At 35.4% G+C, this 17,074-nt stretch overlaps 1 protein-coding gene across 2 annotated transcripts in view; it reads left to right on the top strand.

Annotated features, from left to right (window-relative positions):
• The window catches only part of malt1 (MALT paracaspase 1), a 30,324-nt gene that overhangs the window by 10,274 nt on the left and 2,976 nt on the right, over positions 1-17,074 (top strand). The window contains exons 6-16 of one of the 2 annotated variants that reach the window (XM_015340188.2): positions 234-412; positions 984-1,080; positions 1,918-1,965; positions 3,676-3,699; positions 5,371-5,415; positions 7,032-7,235; positions 11,155-11,332; positions 12,064-12,138; positions 12,502-12,629; positions 13,486-13,635; positions 14,249-14,406. In XM_015340188.2, the coding sequence (XP_015195674.2) occupies positions 234-412; positions 984-1,080; positions 1,918-1,965; positions 3,676-3,699; positions 5,371-5,415; positions 7,032-7,235; positions 11,155-11,332; positions 12,064-12,138; positions 12,502-12,629; positions 13,486-13,635; positions 14,249-14,406 (1,286 nt within the window). The remainder of the gene's footprint in view (positions 1-233; positions 413-983; positions 1,081-1,917; positions 1,966-3,675; positions 3,700-5,370; positions 5,416-7,031; positions 7,236-11,154; positions 11,333-12,063; positions 12,139-12,501; positions 12,630-13,485; positions 13,636-14,248; positions 14,407-17,074) is intronic. The other variant, XM_006627209.3, reaches the window with a different exon arrangement.

Here is a 17,074-nt window from a genome sequence, read left to right as displayed (position 1 = left end):
TCATATAAAGTACCAGGGGTTAAAGGGTATACATTTGAAATTGATTGTTTTTATTTTACTAGCAACTTTTAAGACGGAGCTTTAAAGCAGTCATTGATATTTTTAATTATTAATTACAGAAAATCCAAACTGAAATTTTGCTGAAATCCAAACCTTTAAGGATTACCTTTAATACTCTGACATTGGGGAAGAGTATGACGTACAGTAGCTCTATTGATGCCTTTTCTCTTTAGGATCAGTGTGCCACTCCATTGATGGCAGGTTGAAGATAGTGATCCAGCCCCAGCCTCAGAGACTGTTGATTGGGGACACATTGGACTTGGTGTGTGGTGCTGTGGGAAAGCCCATTCCTCAATACCAGTGGTACAAGAATGGGCTTCCTATCAAAGATGCAACCAAGAAAAGGTGTCTGGTAAGCAAAGCCCATTCTTTGCCTCATTTCCAGAAGATTTCCAGTCCCAAAACAGAGCTGGGTTTTGGGTACTTTCCTAAATGCTTAATTTCTGTCTTCCAACAGTTCTGCTAGGTATCTAGTAAGCAGACATACATTTAGTACTCCTGAGGTGCAAATGTTAGCTTCCATCGAGGATCACAGATAGCAGTTTAATCTGCAACTAAAGAAACAGATCATTTTAAAAAATAGTATTTTGAGGGGTATGTTAATAGATTAAGTTGTCTGGCTGAAAGGAACAATCTGTGCATTTTTTTTTACTAATTTTTATTTTGTGGTTGAAGCTTTATAAAATCAAACGGACATTTTTTCTTTGTTTCTTCACTTTGAATTGGCAAATTAATGGATCCAGCATCTTGCAAAGTTCTAACTAGTTTCAGTAACCTACTGTATACAGTAAATACATTCATTGATATTTACTCAAAAGGTATGACAGGTGTGGTTGCTTGTCTTGATGTAGTTACTTATGCTCAACAATTTGCAGAAAGCACTCTTGAGGAAAAGTAAGTTTAGACTGTTATTAATCCAACAGATACCTTATGTGACACTTGAACATGAGGGGAAGTACCGCTGTGAAGTGTTCAGCAATGAAGAATATCTATGGACTCAAGATGTGCATATTCAAATAGGTAAAATATTTAATTCTGTTTTCTACATGGCACAAGTGCATTGATTTTATTTATTGGTCATAAGTAGCCGAAATAATTGTTATTTTTTGTTCTCGATTAAATACGATTACTTTAAGATGCAGAATCCAACCATGTTTGCTGCCATGCTGCTGCAATGTTCAAATTCAGTTTCAGTCTTTTATTTGACTTTATTTTAGTATAGTGAACTTCTCTGCTTATGTGCTTTGTAAATAATGCACACCTATAGAACTATATCATCATTATTTCTTTGTTATCTAAAACACATCTCCATTGAAGACAGCCATGAAATTGAAAATTATTTCTGCAAAATAGTCCTGCAAAGTGTGGGTACAATTTCAAAAATATTGCTGGGCCAAAGTGTTAGATACTGTACGTTCAAGAGTTACAACATCTGTATATGAGAACAAGTAATTTACAAATATGTAGTGTCTCCACTAGCATTCTCTACTGTTATAACATCTTTGCCTTATTGATATTCATTGTAATTAACATCATTCACTCCTCTCTACATTTCTATAAAGATAAAAAGGTTACATTTTTATAACAATCAGAATTATCTTAAACAATTCACAATTGCAGTAGAATATCACTATAGAAGTGCTGTTACGTAAAAGAGAACAATACTAGATGCCTATACGTTTCCACAAAGGTGTATATTCCATGTGCACATTCATCTTGAAACTTAAACTCAAAATGTCAGCCATAAACTTAAAATGGCTAAAACATTTAATTAAACTTTTAAAAAGCATTAATTTTGTCAATGGCACTAGTACCTGTGATTCACAAAATATATTAATTTTCTTTTTTGACTGTAAGGACCAAGAATCTCTTTCAAACTTTCAGAAGCAATGGAGTGTTCTGAAGGTAGAGTCCTAGAATTAACGGTCCTATTTGGTACCAGGGAAGAAGGCTTTTTGGACATTACTGATAATCTTTAACAGGGGTACTGTATATGCAATACTCATAGGGCTGTTTGATCTTATATTAATAATTACGCTTTTCTCAGTTTATTTTCAGTTATCCTCTTTGTAAAGTTCTACATTTTTATCATGTAGAGTTTTTCAGACTTATTAAATTAAAATGAAAAACCTTAAAGATGATGGCTTAAAAACCCTAGTGTGTGGAGAGATTATTGATTGTAGACTTTTGTTTGCAGTTTATGTAGAGAGTAACCATCTATTTGTTAGACGCATTATACTGTACAATACAGCCGAGATGTATTCTGACAGCTTAAATTCATACTTATTAGAATTATTAAGATCAGCGCTTACACAAAAATCTTGCTTTTAAGGTATGCAAAAAACTGCCAATTAGGAAAGTAATGGCAAAAGTAACATTGTACACTATTTTTGGTTTGATAACCAAGTGTTTTTGGAGGTTTTTACAGTATAAATTCTACTAATTCACTAGTTAAACCCATATATACAATGGAAGCAGTATAAGTGTGAACCTGTGAGGACATTCTTCAAAATTTCAAAATAATACCATTGATATATCCCATGTTAAATTTTATCAATAAAGTCATTATTATGTATTGTACACGCATGCAACAATACATACTGTACTGATTAATGACTAACACTGATAATACCAGCAGTATACTCCAGTATACTGTATATTCAAAGTGTGAAAAGTTTAGTTAGAATATATCTAAAAACTTTATTCTCAATACTATTTCTTTTCTTCTTTTTAAATTGAACTCTTTAACCTTTGATATTGATGATTTGTGAAATTAGTTGGGTGAATTTGGTCATATAGAACTGATATCTTTTTTCACAGCTGGGAATGATATTTTGCATTGGAGACGTCACCTCTCCAATGATGACAATCCAAACAGGGTACTGAGCATTTAAAATGATAAATATGTATCACTCAATTAAATTAATTTTCAAGGTCCACTTAATTGAAAATGTATTAAATAAACAAAGGCAGCATTCCCCCTTTGTGAGCTATTAAGTAAAATAAACAAAGTATAAAATTAACAAAGTAAATCAAAAGAACAACTTAACAATTACATATATTGATGTAATATACTGTATAACCTGAATTACTTTGCAGATAATGTACTCCTTATTTACCATTTTTTAATTATTTTTTAATAATAATATACACTATACTGTTCCGGCTCAGAAATATCACTGAAGATTAGCTAGAGGAAATGAGGCTCTTTAATAGCTCATCTGTGGAATTCAGAGAAGGTAATGGAATGCTGCTTATTTGTGCTGGAATAGCAGGTGAGAATTGGTACTAGAGAACACAGGATAATGGTAAAAGTAAGAGACTGATTAATGGAAAACATTCAATGAGCTTAATTGCTATTGTATTTACTCTAGTAACTGCTAAAAAGATTTTCATCTGGTACCCTGGTACTTTTAAGCATGGACCGTATTAGGCATAAGCATACTACCTTCTTTCTTTCTTCCATTTCTTTTAACAAAAGAAAAAAAATATTCACACTTTCTATAAATCACTTTAGAGAAATCCAAAACACTAGCTACGTCACTGTATTGGATGCTGAAATTATAGTACTACAGTATATTCAACTCTAATATTATTTTTGTCATTTTTTTACAGAAGATATTTATGCCTTTGGACAGAGTAAGTAGCATGTTTCTACAATAAGAAATATTTTAAAATGTCCAAATGTTTTAAGATACTGATCCCTGTCCCACAAAACAGTATATCCTCACATCATATTGTGTGGCTTTATATGAACCACATAAATATATATAGACTAGATACAGTACTTGCATATGCTCAGTAAAAGTAGTAATAAATGCCCTCTCACCTTAAGTACAGTATAGTGTCTGTCAAAAGTATTCAGACCCTTGAACAGATTTCACATTTTATTTTGTTTCTTTAAAGCTTGCAGTAAAAACACTTTAAAGTAGCAGTTACTATTTCAAAATGAATATAATTATAATAATATATCAAAAAGATGTTAATAGATAAAATGACAGAAAATGGAAAAGTCATGATTGCATCATTCATCAAACTCTTTGCTGTGGCATTTCTAAAGTAATTTACTGTATGTGCACACAATTACTTTAATGAGCTACACTGTTAGTTGAGTGGTATATCTCTTGAGTGGTTCACGTGATTTTAGAATAAGTATAGCTATCTGTACGGTGAATTTCAAGGTAGTGAGTTTTTTCAGTAGTGAATCTCAAGTAAATATTTAACAATGAAGACAAAGGCGTTTTCAAACCAGCTTAAAGATGGATAAAGATGTGTAAAGGCACAGATCAGGAGAAGGATATTAAAACTTTTGAAAGACCAGTGATATCTCTTTGATCATGAAGAGGAGTATCATTAAGAACTGGAAGGCACACAGCCTAGATCGGGCTGTCCCTCCAAACTGAACAGGTTAGGTATGCCACCACGAGGCCAGCGGTGACTTTAAAAGTGCTACAAAGTTCCATGGCTGAGAAGGCCACTCCAGCAAGGGACCTAGTATGAAATATCTTAAATCTCTCGTAAGGTTGAAACACAGTACCTGAGCGATACTGCAAAAGTATAACCGAATGTGTTAAAACAAGGCAAAATGGGATATTTTTTGTCTAAATGCAAAGCTTTACATCTGATGAAAACCCGGCATATTTCACCACTCAGTCAACACCATGTCAACCGTCAAGCATGGGGCTGGCTGTATTTTATTATAGCTCTGATTCTCATCAGTAGGTATTGGGAAGCTTGTCAAGACTAAAGGAACATAGAACATAGATAAAAGAAAACAAAAAACTTTGCATCAAGCTGGTGTGCAAATGTCATAGAGACTTTTTTGTATGATTATATTTACTTGTAAAGTGCACTTAGAAGACTTCAGTTTGAGCATTCAGGTTTTAAGTATAATATATCATGTTATATATTGATGATAGAAAGGGTCTGAATACCTGGTGAAATTAAATACTGTATTGAATATGATGGACTGCAGTGGTTTTCTGTACCTCCTTAGATGGTTATTTGTAAAGGATATAATTTCACATAATTTCAAAACTGTTGAACATATTTATTAAACAATACATCATTTTAACAGTCTAACAGAATGCAAACTCAATAACTATAAATTAATACAATTTAGAGTGTTTACCTAGCTACGTGTTTGCCAATTACTACTGTACTTGATCAAAAGTAAACACTAACTGTTATTATATATTCTTAATTATATAAATAATTTGCTAATGGAGGCATGCAAACTGAAGTATAACCCTTATACTGTATTGCTATATGAGAAGCTTTATTGTCTGTTGTTTCTTTATCTGTACTCAGATGAATTTGAAAACAACAGACACAGAAGTCCAGAAAAGGCTTGTGGTGAGTGAAAATTTCTAACCTTTTAACCAGAATTAATTAATTCAAATAATTTCAAAGTTCCAGTTTATTCTGTGACTTTATAAAAGTGACAAGGAGTCGAATGTCCGAAAGATATTGAGTTTTTAGTGTGCTACATGATACCAGAGCTCACTGTAAATACTTGTGAGACCTTAGATGTTGCATTCTCAACACCAGCAGTTAAAATAGATCCAGCTCAAATTTCATCTCAAGCATCCTTGAAGCACCCAATACTGTGAAAAGATACCGGCTGTGGTTCACTCCATATTCCACTTCTGTCATGACAGCCACCCATCCCCCTCCCCACATACTTTTGACAGGATATAGCTTCTTCTCAACCAAGTTGTTTTGTACTAAAAACCTTGAGCCTTTGTCTCTGTGCCAAGATTAGTAAAAGAGAACACCTTAATTATCTGTACTCTCATTCTTACCCCTAGTTGCTTTATTTTACCTCATTTTACAATGTGCATTGTCATGATAAAGTAAAATGTGTTGACATAGGATTCATGTGATTTCTACTTTGAATTAGCTATGGCTTGAGTTTGTGATTTAAAAAAAACTTTGAAAAATGCACCTCTACCCTTGGTAAGTTCTTGAATCACTTATGAGAGACGGAGAAACATATTCTGGAGATGTATTGGAATCCCAGTTATATTTATGTCAGTGTAACCATCACAGTTCCGCGCAGGCTCGTTCCCTCGCTGCTCCACCCTGCTGGTTCGTCGCCCTCAGGCGGCTGAGGTCCCTGCTATGCGCAGGGAAGGAGATGACGTCACTGTGCCCAAACTAACTCCGGACTACAGCAGCACTGGAAATGCTTTATAGCCAAGGAAGTGATCATCTCATGAATTTAATTGCCTCAAATCTCTTTGAATAGTGTGCACATTATTTCCCACACACTTACTGGGAGCAGAAAAAAAAAACTAAGTGGACTTTAGGTGTCCTACAGTCTTCTACACTTTCAGTATTTTACTATGCTTTGTAGATTATGAACAATTAATATAACCTGAAATATTTATGGAAATATCTAGGATATCTAAACACTATTCCCTATGTAGTTATTCAAGACCCTGTTACTGATGATTTTTCTTATAGTTTTCCAAGACCTTTAGATATCTAAAATATAGTTACTACAACTTTTTTTGGTTGTTTTATAATTAGGAATTACAATTTGTACAGTTGCCTGGTTTTGCATATCTAATTTTGTGTTCGATGCTACAGCCTTCATATAAGTACAAGAAATATTATAAAGCACGTGTACAGTATTTGTCAGGCTGTAAGGCTGGGCCATTGAGCTTTGGACAGACTCAGCTCTTGTCAGTTACAGCACAATCTCACAAGCACAGGGAAAGATGCCTAATCTGTTGTTGTGCAGGTCAAACCCATCTAGCCCTGCTAGTTATATTGTGCCTCCTGGGGTGTCCCAGGTACTGGAGTCACAGTTACTGGAATATTAGTGTACTGTATACACATATTTCTTCTTGTTTGTATTTTTTCACAATATAATCCCCTTTTAATAAAATAATTACCTGTTAAAGGAAAAATATATAATGTTAACAGGCAAAAACTGTGCTAATATGCTTTTTTTCTCACTTTAGCTACTGACAAAGTGGCCCTGTTGATTGGTAACATGTCCTATCAGAACCACCCGAAGCTGAAGGCTCCAATGGTTGATGTGTATGACCTGACTAATCTGCTGAGACAGCTCAACTTTAAAGTGGTGTCTCTTCTTGACCTTACTGAGTCTGAAATGCGCAATGCCGTGGATGAGTTTTTGTTGTTGTTGGACAAAGGAGTCTATGGTAAGATTTTGTGTGTAGTCCTTACAATAGAAAGGCAGTGGTCCTTCACGTATTATTTTTCATATTCTTGTTTTTATCTCACATTTTACCTAACACTATCAAGTAGTTGTTTTAGTGATTGAATGAAGTGTTGCAATTTGACCTATAGTATTTCTAATTTTAAAATATATGGGCAATTAAAGAAATGCAAATGCTGAGTGTAAAATTAAAATTGAACACTTTACAAGGCTGTACCCTTTATAAAGATTTGTCTCTTATGTGAGCTTTTCTTAGACAAAACAGAGGAACAAGCTAGAGTGCATAATCTTTTCTTTTTTACACTATTTTATTATATGTGTGAAGTATACTGACAAGTCAGTAAACCAAGTATTTAAGGTTTTAGGTCACTGTAAGTTTGAATATTTGCACATTTTTGCAAAAGTCTTAAGTTTGATCCAGCTTGCTTTGTAGATTTGTAATATGTTAAACCGCTATGTAGTTAACTATTTTATTTGAAACACTGCAGTGCTATAAAGACTTTTTTATGTTGTGCAGACAAGGTGGTTAGAAAGCTCTCAGAATTCTGACCACAAGGGTAGCAGTAAGAGAATTACATTTTTGTAAGTGAGAAATTGCATTTTTATGAAAGGCGTTCAGCTTAACTACATTAAAATTTGACCAAAAAAGCATTTTGCAATTATATTGCAGCTGCAATGTGATTACATTTTCAGAATTTGGAAGGTGGTGAATGACAATAGAACTGCAAGGCACACATACATTTTGCCCTGTTTAATCAGTTCTGTCTGTTCTTGAGTTCATAACATGTGCTTCATGTGACTTCCTGTGAGAGACCTCATCCTGAGAACACCTACCCAATGCAGAAAATAACCACTGATTGCTCTTGTATTAAAATCAGTAGTTAAAAAAGCAGTCAACAAGAACTATAAAGAAAATTAAGAACTAATATACCATCCAGATTTTTCATTTCTGTTTGAACTCATAAATGTGTACCTTGGAGATATATATATATACAGTAAGTGCCTTTATCTTACAGTATGTTAAATTGTATCAATATTGTTCAGACAGAATAATAAAATTTTCCAGAGTAGCTGTGAGAAACGTATTCAGGAGATATGTTTGCTGCCCATGTACAGTATATCCATCCCTCCATTAAAAGAAAATAGCTTTGTGCTGGCAGCAGTCTCAGCAGCCTGGAGCCCAGAGCCTTGTGAACAGCAGTCTGTTCACAAGGTGGGGCTGAGAGCACATGACTGTTCTTGCCCTGGAAGTGATACCAGACCATTGACAGGAAACAAAAAAAATTGAAAACAACCATTTAAACTTAGGCAGCATGTCTTTGGGAGGAAAACCCTGATAAAACCACAAATAGAGGACGAGCAAAACCACACAGAAGTTGCCCGAGCCTGGAATCAAGCCCAGGAGCCAAGACCCGGGAGGCTGCAGCACCAACTGCCATGCCACTGTGCCACCTGCTGCCCCAATCATAATGTTTAAAATACCTCAGAAATTCTGAAAGAGTAAAAAGAATTGCCCAACAGCTATAAGCCAAAATATTTTTTATAATTGCTTGGAGTCTGCACACTGCAGTCCAGAAGACTTTATCTGTAATAAGACAGTATTCTGTGAAAAGATTGGTAGCCCTTAAATACATAATTATACCAGAAGTCACATTGTCATTGTAATATTCAGTGTGTTCTACATTTATTTTGATTACTCACCATGAACCTGCTTTGTTCTTCTAAACGATAGTCCCAGCTTATTAGAACAAATTCTTTGAAGCCATAGTTATTATAAGCCTTGTTTTTGTGATATTGTCACATTTGCCAAAACAAGACATTATAGGTAATGAAACAGTTTTAAAAGAAGAAGTAAATTAAGCATTAAACTTGGAATGGGTGATTTATCAAGTGTCTGACTACTTTCCTCAATATGAGATCACACAGCACGTCATAGCAGGGAAAGTGCTGGTGATTGTAAGTTATACTGCACTTAATTTAGCAAATAAAAGTTAAAAAAGTTAAAGTTATCATGCAGTGCAGCTCTATAAAATTTTACAAGTAGAAAGGCTGCTTTTGAATGAGAAGCATGGCAATATTCAGGAAATCATGGAGCTGTGTCGTAAACCTTATCAGTACTGGGATGGGAGACCTCTAAGGAAAACCAGGTTGCTGCTGTTAGGGGTGGTGTAACACTCATCATTCTGAATTTCCAAGCAACCTGCCCACTGTGGTGACAGGAGACTATGCTATAGGAGGTGCGATCCTTAAGATGAGACATTAAACTTAGCCTTGACTACTTTGTCATTGAGGATCCCTCTTCATTCAAAGAATAGTAGTTTTAACCCTGGTGTAATGACTAGTTTCCACTCTGGGCTTGCACAGTCAAAGTCACATAAAGCTCTTCCTTGATTCAAACAATGGAACAGTGTCTCACTTTACCACCTTCCTCTGCTTTGTAATGGGGCTGCCTGTGCATAATGTATCACGTGTATCACACAAATACAAATCCGTGGGGGACGAAGAGGGAATTATACTATATGTATAATGTATAATTTGGGATCTTTGTGGATGGTACACTACATATAAGTGCAAGCAAATATATTTTTGTTAAACAGGCTGCCCTCCATTTATTACCACTTTTGTTTATATTCTATACTTGGTAATATAGGGACAGAGTCCTGTATGCATTTGATTATTTATTTGAATAATTAGTGTCTCGGATAATCTGCAAGAACAAGTGCCTGAAAAATTATGAAAATCTCTATCTGCCCATCCATCTTTCACATTAACTTCCACAGGATCAGGAGCAGCATAAACCCAGCAGACAAGCTGTTTTTCAGCCTGAACCTGTGACATGTAATAATCCCAACTGGGCATTTTTTAATGAATTGAAAACACCGCTATATAACAAATTATTTCAATAGCCAGAATACCCAGCTCTAAACAAGCCTTTAAAGAGCTGACTGGCAAGCAATATGGAATATATAGTACCTTGAAATAATGCCACACAGAATTGTATACACCAAGGAGGAATGTATTTTATTACTTATTAAATCAACTGTAATACTGTGGCTGGAAGCCTAACCTTGGACCCTTTGTTCAATGATCCTCAGTGGAGAAAGTAGATTGAATATTTTTGTTACGGGCACAGTTTCACAGGCCTTTGGTGAACCTAAAGAAGTGTATATTGCAGTGAAAGAATGGTGTGTGATATGAATTAGGGAAGAATACTGGTTTCTGTTAAATCTCCAAAGGCTAGAAAAAGTGGATTCTACTTGACACAATTAAAAAAAAAAAATTCAATGTCATTTTTCAGTTGTTAGTGTAGTAACCTTATTTGATTCTTACTAGAAACATTAAAACTAGACTGGAGGGCAGCATGCAAAACAAATTCAATATAAAACTAGACTGGAGGGCAGCATGCAAAACAAATTCAATCTACTTTCAAGTTAGCGGGTTACAAAAACATCACAAAAAGTATTTTGTTTCTCAGTTTTTCTAGGTGAAACTGTAACAGTATTTTGTCCAGAGGTGTTCAAACAGTAACGGGTATACAGTACTGTATGTATTTCTATGATTGCATTTTATAAATTGAAATAAGGGATAGGATTTATTTATTATGAATAAATATTTGGATATTTACGGGTGTGATAGACAAAATCTCTTAGCTCTTGGATTTTGGGTTCAGTTCTGGGCATGGAGTCCTTCTAGGTGGAGATTGCATGAGCTTTTTGCCAGATGCTCTGGTTTTTGTCCCTGTTTTCCAAATCATGCTGGCTAGAAGAATTGTCATCACTAAGTAATACTTGTGAGTGTGCTCTGTGATGGAATGGTGTCTTATACAGGGTATATCCCACCTTTAACTCTATGCTTCTGGGATCAGTCCTGAGTAATTTATATTATTGTCTTTATTCATTTAGGTTTACTCTACTATGCCGGCCATGGTTACGAGAATTATGGAAATAGTTTCATGGTTCCAGTAGATGCACCAAATCCTTATAGGTCTGCAAACTGTCTTTGTGTCCAGAGCATTTTAAAGTTAATGCAAGAGAAAGAGACTGGCCTGAATGTGTTCCTGCTGGACATGTGCAGAAAGAGGTACGGTAGGAAGATGCATCTCTATTGAACAGTGCCATTGCATGCAACATATATATCATAACGTCATACTGACTCTTTATAAAGAGTATATTTTTTAAAGTGCAACAAAGAAATAGAGGTCAAGTCTGTTTTAAACCACCATTTTGCAGCAGGGCAGGATAGAATTATTGTATTACAGAACCCTGCAATTTTTAAATGAACCACTTGACCTACAGATAATTTGGTTTTGACAAAACGCTGAACACAAAATGAAAGGGTTTATAAAAAATGTGTCTTTGCTAACTTGGTGTATCGCTCAGTATCATGTATTTATGTAACATACAGTACATAGAAATACTACAGCAAAATCAGACATTTCCACTGTTTTCAGAAGTATCCATTTTAGTATAGCAGAGCTCAGCTGTAAATGTAAAGAGCAGTTCTGTGTGTATCATGACCTACTTTTATTGTGTAAGGAATGTTGTGAATAATATATTTTGTATCACTTGAGATATTAAAAGTTTATGATAGTACTGTAAGCCTACTTGTCAGAAGCAACTAGCAGCTGTATGCTTGTACTGTAGGTCTTATTAAGTTAGAGTTTAGGAATTAATGCTAAATCTTTGTTAAAGTCATCTGCTGCTTCTTAGACACTAAGATAATGATGTACTGTTAACATTATTTTGTCTTGGAATTAATACATGTAGAGAAAAAAAACTATTGACTAAGTTTTATTTTCTCTTTTATCACAGAAACATTCATGATGACATTATTCCAAATGTAGAAGCACTGCGGGTTACAGCCAACATTGTTTTTGGCTATGCAACGTAAGTAAGACCTCTACTCTGTATAGTACTGCCATACTGTTTCAGTGGGTAATTACCAAATTAAAAATCATCCTGCTGTCAGAATCTACAAGATATTTCATAAGATAATAATTCACAACAAAATGTTTTGTATGTAAAGAGCATACAAACTAATATGTGAAAAAAATTATATTGCTTTACTTTAGGTTATTTAATAATTTCCACCACAGTTTTTAACAGAGTATAAGTAATCTTACATAGTTTTTATTAATATAAAATGTGTTATGACACTTATTTTATCCCACTGCAAAATATGTTTTGGTCACAAATTTAATAGGAACTTTATTTATTGTACAAAATCCATTTAAAGATTTTTGTTTAAAGGTGCCAAGATGCAGAAGCATTTGAGCTGAACTCGAGTGGATTTACCAATGGTGTCTTCATAAAGTTCCTGAAAAAACGTCTGCTGGAGGATGAAAAAATTACAGTCCTTCTTGACAGAGTTGCAGAAGGTAAGTGGGGGAAATTAATTGTATTCTATAGAGCATGAATATCAGCTCCTGTAATGTGTGTGATGAAACTGTGTAAGTTACTTGGTTATTGACTTCCATTTTAGACTCAGAACAGTGTTGATGTTTAATTTCATAGGAAATTCCTTATCTCTTGTTCTCAAATATTCTATATTGTTTACATAATACCAGTAATAGTAAATTTACAGTTTGTTTGAAGAATAAAAAGAAAATGTGGTAGCCTAATGTAGTTACAGTCCTGTAGAACAAGACCAGATATTGAAAGTTTGTACTTTGCACTTATGTTTTGCATCTGTTATTGTCATCACCACATTTCATTCGTTTCTGTAATTTCTTGTGTATTAAAACCTGATCAAAAATGTATTTTAAGTGGACAAATGTAATTTCTTCTGTATTTGAACCATCATGACCAGCAAAGTAATGACACTTGCTGAGGCCGTTTTACAATGTGGTCGTATTGTCATTTCACAACATTTTATTAATGTAATGATATGTGCTATATGTTACATGATGTTCAGCACAGTGAAATGTCAGGAACACAATAAATATGAAGGCAGGAAAAAGGTTTCAAGTCACTTCGGAAAGCAATATTGGTTTATGAGCTCAGGGTCACTTGACGAGTCTTGGGGAGGTTTTATTTACTCATCTTAAAGTCTTTGGGAATGACACCAGGTTGCATCATGTAGCCATTTTTAGTTTGTACAACTTAGTTATAAGAAGTTTCTTGTTGTTAACCAGATGGGAAGCACTGCAATAAATCTGTCAGTGTACTGTAATGATATTGTTTTCTCTGGATCAAATAGTAAATATATATATTAATTTGTTTTTTATTATTAAGACATGGGGAAATTTGATCCGACCAAAGGAAAACAGGCCCTGGAGATCCGAAGCAGCCTTTCAGAGAAGAGAGCTCTGACTGACCCCATTCAGCCTACGGGTTGCTCTGATGAAACCATGGCACGCAATCTGCAGTGGGCAAAAGCCCATGGTACAGTGCCTTAAATCTGACCCTTGGCAGGCTTCTGTGACAACTTGTACTTGAGAAAGCACTTACTTACCCGCCCAGCTGTTTCAGTGTTCTGATAAACATGAAATAGGACACTGTCAAACAAGATCTATACAGCTTTGTAAAGGAAGATTAAGGGCATGATAAAAACAAGTAGATGTTAATATACTAGACACTTTCTGTGTTGTTTTGAAAAAAAGGTTTATATTTATTAAGGAGTTACTGTTTCAGATTTTATATTTTTTATTTTCATGATAACTACAGATCCCTTTAAAAATAGGAAATCAGACTGGATTTTTTCATCTTAAATACAGTATAACACAATTTCCGTTAATGATACATTCTTTTTCCGGGCTTTCTAGGACTTCTAAATAAAAAAAAAACATTTTAAGGTTTTGGTTAATAAATTAATGTGAAGACTTTTAAGTATGGTGCATGTCAGGGCTATTTTCATTCACACCATAAACCAGCACTAACTGTTTAGTAATACACAGGTATGCAGTTTGTAAAGCCTGAAATGTCTCTGCAGTACCCTTTATACAGGGATTCTTAGATTCCAGTTACTGTAAATTGATCAAATGTTTTCCTTTTGCAGAACTTCCTGAAAGTATGTGTTTGAGCTTTGATTGTGGAGTCCAGATCAAATTAGGCTTTGCTGCTGAATTTTCTAACGTACTGGTGATATACACTAGCATAGTGAAGAAGCCAGAGGATATGTCCTCCTGCCAGGCATATGTCACAAACTTCACACCGGTAAGATTTCCATATTTGAATTAACAGATTTATATAAAGAAAAGGTTTTACAGATAGAACACAGTTAAGGCTTAATATCTCAAAACTATATACTTAAAGCTCAAAACTCCAAAATACAGGAACAGTGTCTAGAGTAACAGCATATAAATACAGGCTAATAATTTTATTAATTAATCATCCCTTCAAAAAGAACCCAATTTTTTTTTCTTAGTTACCAAGACTCTCTGAATCTCAACATTCTCCATGATCAAGTTTCATGATTTCATTAAAAAGCTACTGAGAATCTAACCTGACATTAGCTGTCATTGTGTAGAACAGTATAGTGCATACAGTACTTATAATGGATCTAAAAGTGCCATATATCTATACACAAATAGACAAACCCCATTGTCTATTTCAGTAGTTCAGTAAAATTCTAATTAATGTGACAAGCTGACAAATGTAGAGGGATAGGGTACTCACCAGGAGAAATATTTATGCAAAAGAGAACGTAAGTATGAGATTACAATTTGACATCCACCCGATCTCGTTTCACAGCTCAATGTATTTATATAGCTGCTCTAACTAATCAGATCTGCACTGGGGTGCCCTCTGTGGGTTGTTTCCATGTACTTCTGATGTTCATGACGGTTTTGTCTGGAAGCTCTGGTTTTCTCCTCACTTCAAATGACATGTTGGCTAGGTTAATCATGGTTCTAAATTGTTCCTCTGTACTTGTGTGTGTGCTAGAATGGGATCTCATCCAAGATGTGATCCCGCCTTGCATTTATTTGGATAAATGGATCTATCCAGTCACACATTCTTCTTTGCTTTTCTTCAAGACAGTCAGACATCACATGATTTTATCAATATGGTAAAAAACAAAGATGAAAGCAAGGGTCTGAAATATACAGTATGAGAAAAAAAGTCTTCCTGTTATTGATGCAAACATCAGTGTAATGGCAGCAGACTGCATGCAAATACAGTACATTGTCTCATTCTGAGATGTCATACTGGATATGGAGTCTTTTTCATTTATTTACACAGCAGTAACACCCACACTTTAATACTGTTTGTACAGCAACCACAATCATTCAGTGGTTTCATTAAAGCTGTGCATGAGAAGCAAAACATTGCTTTTTAAATGGTTTTCTGTCAGCAGCTCATTCACTTATCTTTATTTCTTGCACATGGGTTGAGCTGCCACAGGTGAAAGTCAATGCTTAACTTTATCTTTACAAATACACAAATATATTGACTTTCCCAAATGACCTCAGTTTTACTGTGTCTGTTATGCATACTGTAGGTGAATGAAAGTTAAATGGAAGTGAAGATTTTAAAATGTCATTCATTCAGTCCTTATAATAATAATAATAATAATAATAATAATTGCTTACATGTACAGTATATATCGCTTTTCTGGACACTGCACTCAAAGCGCTTTACAGGTAATGGGGACTCCCCTCCACCACCACCACCAATGTGCAGCATCCACCTGGATGATGCGACAGCAGCCACAGTGCACCAGAACGCTCACCACACATCAGCTCTCAGTGGGGAGGAGAGCAGAGTAATGAAGCCAATTCATAGATGGGGACTTTTAGGAGGCCATGATTGGTAAGGGCCCATGGGAAATTTGGCCAGGACGCCGGGGTTACACCCCTACTCTTTTCGAGAAACACCCTGGGATTTTTAATGACCACAGAGAGTCTGGACCTCGGTTTTACGTCTCATCCGAAGGACGGCGCCTGTTTACAGTATAGTGTCCCCATCACTATACTGGGGCATTGGGACCCACATTGGGACCCCTGCTGACCGCACTAACACCTCTTCCAGCCGCAACTTCAGTTTTTCCTAGGAGGTCTCCTATCCAGGTACTGACCAGGCTCACACCTGCTTAGCTTCGGTGGGTTGCTAGTTGTGAGTTGCAGGGTGATATGGCTGATATGGCAGTCCATAACCGTTAAATTTTGTACAAAAGCAGTTGGAAATGCATCATCATTTACTTGATCCCAGGCATTTTGTTAATCTTTTAGTATCATATCCCCCTGCCTCTAGAGGATCCAAACACAAACTGTGTTAAGGTTGTTGGATTAATTTGGGTTTTGTTTTATGCAAACCCTAATCTTGTCCACTTCCACTCTCCTCTGTATAAATACCCTGCCACCAGAGCAACCCACTCACACATCTTCTTTTGCACCCCGACTTCCATCCCATCATTACCCTTCGAGCAGCTTCCTGGCTCATTCCTTGGAAAAAAACAGGTGTGTTCTGTCAGTTTTGTCCTTACTAAGGATTGGTCAGGTTGCTGTTCCTTTAGCCAGGTGAGTTACTACAATTATACAGCTTTGGAGTTTGTAACAAAAGTTAGGAAGGAATGATGGCAACCAACTTCCCCTTCACCTCGACTGTTCTTACTTGTAATCCTCAAGTAAGATGACTTCCCAAAATGCTCTAAAAAATCAAAGGAAGCACCTCTCTTTCTCGCCTTTGTTTTCCTTTTGCATCCCTCCTCCACCCCATCCTCACACTGCAGCAACCTTTTGGTTAATTTAACTTTGCAAGATGGCCCTAGCCTCTTTGTTCTATGGCCAAGTGTTTGACCCTCCATCAAGAAGGAACAATTTTTTTAAATTTCTCATGAAATCCATATCCCCCTTTTCTTTGCATTAATTATAGTGTTTGGCCA

Source organism: Lepisosteus oculatus, chromosome 3 (assembly GCF_040954835.1).
Source record: "Lepisosteus oculatus isolate fLepOcu1 chromosome 3, fLepOcu1.hap2, whole genome shotgun sequence".
In the NCBI taxonomy this organism is placed as follows: domain Eukaryota; kingdom Metazoa; phylum Chordata; class Actinopteri; order Semionotiformes; family Lepisosteidae; genus Lepisosteus; species Lepisosteus oculatus.
The sequence above is the reverse complement of the archived record's forward strand: the minus strand, read 5'-3'. Positions and strand labels throughout refer to the sequence as shown.